The sequence below is a fragment of the Onychomys torridus genome, chromosome 3 (assembly GCF_903995425.1).
Source record: "Onychomys torridus chromosome 3, mOncTor1.1, whole genome shotgun sequence".
In the NCBI taxonomy this organism is placed as follows: domain Eukaryota; kingdom Metazoa; phylum Chordata; class Mammalia; order Rodentia; family Cricetidae; genus Onychomys; species Onychomys torridus.
The window spans coordinates 112,603,630-112,613,620 of record NC_050445.1 but is presented as its reverse complement, the minus strand read 5'-3'; the positions used below and the strand labels follow the sequence as shown (position 1 = coordinate 112,613,620).

General features: G+C 44.4%; 1 protein-coding gene across 1 annotated transcript; it reads right to left on the bottom strand.

Annotated features, from left to right (window-relative positions):
- Window positions 1-1,239: 1,239 nt before the first annotated feature.
- Bmp10 (bone morphogenetic protein 10) lies at window positions 1,240-6,806 on the bottom strand. Its single transcript, XM_036180432.1, has 2 exons — window positions 6,441-6,806; window positions 1,240-2,183 (listed from the first exon to the last, which is right to left on the bottom strand). The coding sequence occupies exons 1-2, from the start codon at window positions 6,772-6,774 to the stop codon at window positions 1,252-1,254; spliced, it is 1,266 nt and encodes a 421-aa protein (XP_036036325.1). The 5' UTR covers window positions 6,775-6,806; the 3' UTR covers window positions 1,240-1,251.
- Window positions 6,807-9,991: the final 3,185 nt, after the last annotated feature.

Below are 9,991 nucleotides of genomic sequence, written 5' to 3'. Positions count from 1 at the left end.
CATCTACTAATTCATAGGTTTGAATGTATTCACCTGGATTCTAGTCTTCTATTCTGTATTCTTCATGAAAAACATAGCATAAAGGATGCTGCTAAAATCAAATCAAGTTCAATTTCCAGAATAAGTCTACAAGTCAGATCACTAACTGATTTCACACGGAGTGAAAATGCTCTCAGGTTCCTCCTCCCAGCCCATGTCATGGGTCACAAACGGGAGAGAAAGACAACCAAAGCAGAGGCATGATGGGCAAGAAGGTAAATAAGGGAAGAAGATGAAAGGGGGGGTCATAAAATGAAGACCATTTTCAGTAGAGTCCATCAAAGAGCTCCATTCTGGTAGCCCTCTTAGTCTTGGATCACTTTATTTTGTCCAAAAAGATTTAATTATCCCATTAGAATTGTGATGATTTTACCATCACACCTGAGGACAACATCTGCGCCCTTCCTCCTCTCCCCCTCCACCACCTCCATGGCCCTTGACAGCAGAAAAGGCTGGCACATGTGGCCTTGCCTCCTGTTAACTGAGGGGGAGTCAGTCCTGAAGTCCCCCACCCCCATCTTTCTTGACCAGGCAGCTGTCCTCTGGAGGACTCGGCCCAGGGGCCGTGCTTTGCAAGTGCGTCTCTGGGATGGTTGCCTGTCAAGGCCGTTTGTTTCATGTATATGACAACCCCACCTACCTCTTGAGTCGGCAGCCTGCTCATTGAGCCCGCTGCTCTGAGACATGGCAGACACAACTGAAAAGAACTTCATCCACATTCCCAGAACATTTGGAAAATACGCTTCTCTAGATGGTCAAACTCCTGATACGAACTTTCTTACCCTAAATTCCAGATCCTATAATACAGACACTCTGGATGAAGCCACTCACATGTATGAGCATAGTCTGCCTCTTTTGGACCAACAGATTTTTTTATAAGTTCATGTGCACCTGCACAAGCATGCACAAATATCTGTGTGTTGACACTCTTTCCCTTCAGTGGCTGCTCTTTTCAAACTGACACAGAGGATAAGTGGTACGGGCCTGTGTTTTGTTGTTAGAGATGTATCACTGGGAAATGAGAGTCCAAACAAGGTAAGTGGAAGGGATCAGATTGTATAGCAAAATACACATTTTCTACAGCATACTGACCTGTCCACTTCCCTAAGATGGCAACCTCTATTATCTGTACACCTTCATTAAATAGTCTCCTTAAATAGAACACAAAATATACACATTTGCAGTTATTAAATAAGCCGGGCAACTCCTCTCCTATCTGCAGCCACATTCAGACACGGCCATTCCTTCATATTTAAACTTGTAGGTGACAACACCTTTATCTAAATAGAGGATGGAGATGGGATCCAGCTTCGTGGGCACACAGCAGGCTTTGGAAGCTTTCTGGGAATTCTTGAGATGGACTAAGGCCTGGATAATAGCATGTTTTGTGGGTGTGAGGTGCTCTGCCAGAGGGTAGTTGCAGACACCACGGCATTCATAGGCTTCGTACCCAGGAGGCGCGATGATCCAGGAATCCCAGCCGATCTCCTTGAAGTCGATGTAGAGTGGAGTCTTCTTGCAGTAATTGCCCTTGGCGTTCCTTCTGATTCGAGCAGTAGAGTCGTCGATCATGTTAGACCTCATCTGCAACAAGGCCTCTTCATCAGGCCCGCTGGAAAAACCATCGGTGTCCAGGTCAAGATCCTGCTCATGAGTGATCATTTCGTTTAGTTCCTCTTTCTGCTCCTTGTCATTGCTTTGGTCATCAGAGAACACGACAAGCAGAGGGTCATGCTTATTCTGGGCACTGATGTCTATCTCCAGTTGTCCCCTTCCGGTGTCCTCAGCTTGGTTCTGTGTGCTCTCGATGTGGATCTCCAGCTGATGGGTCCCGGGGCCTGACTTCTGCCAACGCCTGGTGGCATCTGTGACATCAAATGTCTCCCACTCACTGTTAGTTCCGTAGATCTCTGTTGACACTAAGACCAGCATGCTCCTTTCGTCCTCGGAGCCTTCAACACTCTCTAGCACTTCAAAAATTGTGATCTTACGGTCCACACCATCATACATCATACGATCTCTTTGCACCAGTGTATACAACCTGAGTTCAGCCATGATGACCTCTTCGTGGTGAGGGATAGACACATTGAAGAGGAGAGGGTATTTCCGGAGCCCATTAAAACTGACCGGTTGAGAAAACAGATCTAAAAAAGGAAGATATTTATGAGAAAGCAGACTCACTAAGTATGCTGAATGATAAAGCAGGTGCTTATTTCTGTAGTAAAAGAAATATTGTAGACAAAAGAAAACCTGCCCGCCCTGAGCTGTCTCACAGGGACAGAACTGGAAGGAATCTTGGAGCTGTGAACAAGCCCTCTGTCCAACCAACCAGTAATGAGCCATGAAACAGATCATGGAGATTGTTTTGAACTAGCTCATGACTAAAGACTTCAAAGTTTGTTCGTAATGGGCGGTGATCTTCATGTGACTGGTTGGCCACTGGTCTTCGTGGAAGATCTCCATAGACCAGGGGTCGTTAAACCCACAGGCCAAACAGGGGTTTAACATGCTGTTGGAAATACAGTTTCACCAGAGCACAGCCCTGCTAAGGTATTGCTGTACCATCTCAGGCTAATTTTGCCCTGCAGAGGCGGAGTTAGCTATGGACTATCTGGCCTTTACAGAGGAAGTTTGCTGACCCTGTCCCAATGTGACAAAGTTTAGCAAGGTCTTGTCAAACTGGTCTGCAGTGTAGTCCTCCCTGAGTGAGTGAGAGAAGGTGTGTCTCAGGGGTAGATGTGCCTGAGTGGTATTCACTAGCAGCCAGCATGGAGTTGGACACACACACACACCACCCGAGAGCTGCATGAAAAAGCTTGTTAAAGGTCCTTTAGTACCAGAAGCATGTCTCCAAATGTTTGCATACTAATTTTTTTTTTTTACCAGGTCTGGTGTGGCCCTGGCTACTCTGTAATCCATGTGTAGAGCAGGCTGGCCTTGAACTTGCAGAAGTCCTCTAGTCTTTGTTTCCTGTGACACTTTACAAGCGTGTGTCACTGTACCATGCCTGATATTATTTTTTAATGTGAGAACTGATCAGAGAACCCAGACTTCTGTGTACTTACCTCAGGTAGCTTGTCTCTACAAGGACTGAGGCATTTGACATCAGAGTATCCAAGGATTGTGACATCAAGATGCCAGGGACCTGCAACCGAGTGTCCTCTATTGTCCTTGGCAACCTTTCCCCAACTGCATACTTAGCTCATGATCTCAGTGGATTCTCTGATCCACAATATGCTCAGCATCCTTCCTTAGCTGATGGCTTTATATTTACTCTCAAAAGGCTTAAAAGTTTGCCCTTAAGCTGATAGTTGTATGGACTTTTTAAATTTATGTAAATAAAGCACATAGATATTTCACATGTTTCACAGCTTCCTCTGGGTACTGACTAAAATTATCTTCACAGTGACAGTGGGGACACTGACTTATGGGATGGCCCTGAAGTCACTGGTGTGGCCAGAGCAACTGTAACGAGGCCTTAACATCCTGACCAAGCCTTGGCTCTTGTCCATTCCCCTCAGTACACAGAACATTGCAGTTGCTTAATGGATATTTACTGACCAACTGAATGACTGTTTCATCCTATTTGGTTAATAGCTTTCCCACTTGAAAAATAAAACAAAAACAAGAATTACAGCCCTCCTCTGCATTCTGTACCTTTGAAGATGTTCTTCTGACTCTTAGAAAGAAAGGTCTCTTGCCTCACTTCCAAGGCTCCATCTCTGGCCTCCCTCTTGAAACCTTGGCGCCTTCAAGTTTCTCTCTGAAAGTTTATCCCACTAGGAGTCACCTGTGCACTTGCTGTCACAGAAGACCAAAAAGGGAGAGCAGGCTCCTTGCCCTTCATAAGAGAAGTACAAAGAAAATGCGCTCTGGAATGGAGGAAGCTTTGGGGGATGTTCATGCTCACTGTCTTGACTGTGGCAGGGACTTCAGTGGATGTATACATGCAGATTCCTGTATATCAACTATACTTTAATGAAGATGTGCTTTGAAAAAATAAACTCACATTCAAGGGGTTGAGATAGGAGGATTGTGAGTTTGAGTCCAACCTGGGCTACACAGTAAAATACTGTCTCAAAAGAGATCAATAGTTCACAATTTTAAAAATTTGAATATGAGTATTTCAAAGCCAGCCTGGACTACAGGTGAGTTCAAGGCCAGCTTAAAACAAGACAAAAACAATACACATATACACACCCACACAACCAACCCTTAACTAAATAGAACCACCCACAATTCTTTGGAGGAAGAGTCACATTTCAGAGCAAGAGAACTAAGTCCTTGACAGATTTCACATGCCAGTTACTCTGCAAATTGGGACACCCACAATGCACACACGGATCCAATGCTAGTTTTGCACCAGAAGAAACCAAACCACCATGTATAGATCTGACTTCCTAGACAATATGGAGGATGGAGCCAAGCTAAGAATTGAAGCCACATTTTCCATCTTGCATGTGCCACTAGTTCAAAGATGAACTAGATTTGGAGTCTTCTTGGTCTTTACCTCCCAGGGCATGTCATTCAGCAAACACAAAAGGTGTGTAGATGCAGGGAGAGCCTGGTGAGGGGACACCTGTCTTCTGCTGTACCAATCTTCTTCTAGGCTGACAGAGGTGCAAGGGGTGGATGGCTGGGTGTCCCCAAGTCTCACCCTCCCCCATGGATCTCCAGTAATGGTAAGCTTGTTCACATCCTCCCCTTTATCACCTGCTCTTCCATGGGAAAAGCAAGAAATAAGAGTGGAATAATGCATTCCCACCAAGCTTCAGCTAGACCACATTCCCCCTTTGCCTGAGCTAGACCACATTCCCCCTATGCCTGAGCTAGACCACATTCTCCTGTGCCTGAGCTAGACCACATTCCCCCTGTGCCTGAGCTAGACCACATTCCCCCTGTGCCTGAGCTAGACTGCATTCCCCCTGTGCCTGAGCTAGACCATCATGGCTCAGAGAAGGAAACTGAGGCAGGCTCCTTCAGGAGGTTGCTCTTTTCCTCCTTGACTTGCCTCCAAAGGAACCTGAAATCTCAGCTTGCAGTTTCCACCAGAAATACATTACTAAATAGAAATGGTGGTGATCAGTCGATTTTAAAAGCAAAGGCTATCTTGGTGTCTGGAGAACACCCACTCAGTGTTTACTCCAGAGCCAAGATTAAGTTATTCATTAAAAGTTATCATGGCAGCCGGGCGGTGCTGGCACACACCTTTAATCCCAGCACCCAGGAGGCAGAGTCAGGCAGATCTTTGTGAGTTCGAGGCCAGCCTGGGCTACCAAGCGAGATCCAGGAAAGGAGCAAAGCTACACAGAGAAACCCTGTCTCGAAAAACAAAACACAACAACAACAAAACAAAACAAAGCAAAACAAAACAAAACAAAAGTTATCATGGCTTGTCCAGCACTTCCTAAAAATGAGCCCTCTCTTACCTCTAGCTGCTTGCAAGTTGCTCATCTGTTCAGAAGCCATGCAGCTTCTGTTTTACAGGGGGAAGCTGGGGCTCCCATCACCTAGACTAGTTGGTCACAACTCCCCAAGGCAGCTGGCTCTCAGCAGTCCTGTGCTGCTTCGTGACCCTGCCTTCTGCTTCTGAGGGCAATTGACAAATATTGATCAAACCTCATATTTTAGGAGCCCAGTGTCTATAAAAGCACGTTTGATAAGTAATAAAGACCCCGTTTCTCTATATCCACAGCCTCTACCATCAATATCATGTTTATTTCTACTAATGCTGTATAAACATAGGATTGGCTCTCTGACTCATTTGAAGATCTGAGGGGAACGAATAACAGTTTGAAATTTGTATATCGCACTTCATGAAGATATAGTCACAATAAGCTGGACTGTTAGCTGGGTCCTGTACACTTCCTGGGGGTCTTATTAAGGTTCATTAAACACGACACAGCATTAGAAGAATCTCCCAAATACAGCCCCTTTCTATCAGGACATTGCTTAAATGATGTCACAATTGGAAACTCACCCAGAGTTTGAATGAACCACAAATTCTAAATTTCTAATTTCTTTTTATTTTCACCATTTTTGATCTAAGGAAAAGTTGACAAATTTTTATCAACCCCAGACAGAAATCAAGTCCTGTCTAGAAAGTGGCTGACAAGATAGAGCAACAGATCAACATTTATGTTATTTTGATATCTGATGTCCAGATTAAAACTCTATCAAGAACCCATTCTGATGCCAGAATGATTTGCATTTTGTGGGTTTTTCTAAGTAGCATTTTTGGAGTTCTAGGTGGACCATGTGGGTCAGCTGATGCATCGTCTGAGCCACGAATTTCCATGAATTCATCCTCTCCCACATCATCCCCACATGGAAGTTTACTTATTTCTTCCTGAGAAAAAGCAAAACCAGAGTCTCATAGGTGAAAATGCAAGCCAGCCTACCTTCATTCTTGAAGCTCCGGATGATGTTAGCTGATGGCATGGAGGTCCGGTCAGTGGCGAATTTGTTGTAGAGTTCCAGCATGTACTCTGGCGGATCCACTTTGGCTGTGTCCTGCAGGGGAATGTCCGACAGGTTCAGTGTCTTGAGAAATTCATCCTTCATGCTTTGCAGCAGTGTGTTAAAGTCAATACCATCTTGCTCTGTGAAGATATCATCAAAGAAAGGCATGTCTTCTTCCAGGGGTGACTGCTCAAGGCCCATGATGGGGCTGCCAGAAACCGAGTGAGCCACCAGGCAGAGGACAGCGCTCAGCTGCAGGACCAGAGAACCCATGACTCTGCTCAGCTCCCCAGGCCAACCTAGGAAGGCTTAACTCCCCTGGGCTCTAAGTGGCAGTTTTATCTTGCGGAGTGTAAATGTCTTGTGTCACTGGACACGACACAAGTATGGAAACTCTTCCTCTCTCCTCCCCTCCCCCCCACTACTCCCCACCCCCCGCCAAAAGTCAGGTTGCAGTAATTGGACAGCAAAACCCCCTATAGGGCCTAGCCTTTCCTTATCTGCCCAGTGTAAACTTGTACACCAGATTTCATTTTTATCTTGCAACCCCTTTTTCTTTTAATGAGCATTTTGTAAACACTTCTACATTCTGACACGGGTGAGGGATAAGACAATTTTCTCTTTCAGAGGCTCTGCTGCTCTTTCTTTCATTTGACTTCCTTTTGGTAGGAATGTCTGGATTCTGGGCTTATGGGATTTAGTTTCACATGTGTGCATGGCAGATATTAAGAATCAACAGAATGCACATTAGCGGCAGTGCATAGCCATTCAAATGATGGGGCTTACATGTCCAAAGATGAACTAAATATCCAATCACTTCAAGTTAAGTGATATAAATGACTCAGAAACAAACTTGGAAGCACTTGCTTTTAGGAACAGGAAAGACCGCAAGTCACGGTCATCTTCCTACGGACTCGCGATCAGGCTGGAGAAAAGTCAACACCTGATTATGATGAGGCTTGGAGTGTAGCATTGTGAGAAGCTGTGCAGAAACCATCTAAAGTGCTTCGTCTAATAACCCCATTTTCATTCCTGTCTTGTGTGTAGACTCCTGCGGTCCTCTAGCTGGTCAGAAGTCACTGAACTACGCAGTTGTGAAGGCCCAGGTTAAGCCCAGGCAGTCTGATTACTGTGGAATAGAAACTGCCCAACTTTGTAACCCAAATTCCACTAGACCAATAGCAACTCAACTCCAGCCCAGCCTTATACCTGGTAGTCAATGAGAAGGCAGGTAGCTGGGTGTGGCTTCAGGTCCTACGTTAGTGATAACTGGTTATTTACATAACTGAAATCTCTGCCAAGTTCACCTCCAAGACTAAGTCCAAAGCTCCAGCATCTTAACCAACAGCATTACTAAACAGATAAAGAAATGTCAAGTATCTTGGTAGAGGGGTAGTGGGGCTGGTATAATTGATTGTATGCCCACTTCAGGAATAACAAGCCAGGCTGACCACACGGTCCACACTAATGGGTGGCAGCAGGAGGCATGGTGCTGTCACAGTGGCTCTGCAGACAGCTCCAAGGGATGATTTCCTGCAGGGACAATTATAATGGAATCTCTTCTGCTTGCTCAGTATGTTCCTGTGCAACCATGCAGGCAGCCTTCAGTGCGTTCTGAGGACAGTACCTAACCCTTTGCTGCACTAGAATACTGTCGTGGTTTTGGTTAAGTTTTTCTACACTCTTCCTAATAGGCTAGCTGCAGCATCCCCATCCGCCATTTTCACTGGCTCCCCGAGTTTCTAGTAGCCTTTTGATTCTTTCTCCTCCTTCCTAGATTTTTACAGCATTCTTTTTGAGCTGGTTTGGGAAGAGTCATATCTCCTTTAAGCTCACGGTCTGCTTGTCTGGTAGTTGATTCAAATCCAATGTTTTTTTGTTTGTTTGTTTTTGTTGTTTTCATTTTCAAATCCAATGTTTTGATCAATGGTTCTGCTCATGTAGCAAAATGGCGACTGCAGATTGGAAATAGATTGCACCTGAGTAGGCCCACAGGCAAGTGAGTCCCAAAGCTACAGCCCACTCTACCGGTGGTGCATCTTAACACAAGGATCCTGACATCATGACAGCAAGCCTCCTGTATCCTGTGCTGATCAGGACAAGCACCTGCTTATCTTCACACACACACACACACACATGTGAACACACACTCCAAAATTCTGAATGGCAGGCATGCATGTACATGCAACTGTTGTGGGACATCAGAACAAGTGGCTGCACTCCAGTCCCAGGATGCACTAATTTCAAAAGTCAGAGGACAGACACACATCCCATCATTTTGAGCTCATCACAGCCCAGGGGAAAAAAATGTGTGCCATGGAGATCTCACTGGCTTCTGTGTATGTATTTGGTGATAGAAAAGCAAATCATCAATATTTATGTCTTTAGCTGGTTAATAGATATACCAGGAAAATGGGCACAGTTGCATCCCACTACCTATGCTATCTTGAAATACATGCTTAGTAAAGGTCTTTATACACTATACCCATGCTTCGTGCATGAGGGAGAGGCAGAGCTGCATGCACGCAGAAATGAAATACTAATTGCCCCCATCTTCTGCAACAGTGATGCATTATCATTTTGTTGCAAGGTCTCTTTATCAGGTAAGTTTCTCTAAAAATCTTTTCCCGGTGACTCTCATTTGGTTCCAAAGGAGCTGAATGTTTCCATATATCTTTTACTATTTTGATTTATTTTCTTGGCATAGTCTATTATTTTGGACTGATCTTATAATCTTGGGTCCCACTCACTTGTAGTGTGTTGTACTCCATTCATTATGGGCTGAACATCACTCTCCTGCTGAGCCAAGTATATAAGAATTATAGTAGACATTTTAGGTAAACAAAGTACCAGTTACACATAATGCTTTTCAAGCTGGTATAAAATGTTCTGCATTTAGTTCCACAACTCTACAAGCCTGCAGAATCTAGTGTTGAGCTTTTTTTGTAGTCTCAAAGGACTCAGGGTTCAATCCAAGACTAGACATTGGACAACATCCTTATGGTTCCTGCTGTCCCCCTGAGTTGTGGTCAGTAAAAAACACAGTCAGTGTTTCATATCCCCTGACTGACATGAGGCCAGTGAAGTTAGGAGCTCCTTGAAGATGGCTCTAGGTTCTTGGAGCCCGTTCTTCCTTGAATCACACCTTATGATCATGACATTGTTCTTGCTATTTACTCGGATATGACTATGAGATACGTCTCAAACATCCTGTAATAATAAAAACATTTAATAAGCTATGTGATGGGTTTGTCTAATTTAGCATATATCAGTTGAAATGTTTCAGTTGTTTATGTCTTTTTCTTTTGCCTCCAGCATATTTTACACACACACACACACACACACACACATTGGATGCCTACATGTGGCTGTTAGTCATTGATTTTCAGTATTAAATTGTCAGTTTTATAAATATGAGGTTTTATTGTTCACTGGTAATGGACATTGGAACTCTCTTTTTCATGCTCTACCATGGATGATCTCTATTTTT

Coding starts and splice junctions, on each gene's coding strand:
- Bmp10 (XM_036180432.1), bottom strand. CDS start 6,774: ATGGGTTCTCTGGTCCTGCAGCTGAGCGCTGTCCTCTGCCTGGTGGCT. Junction 2,184..6,440: donor CCGGAGCTTCAAGAATGAAG/GTAGGCTGGCTT, acceptor TTCCTTTTTTAG/ATCTGTTTTCTCAACCGGTC.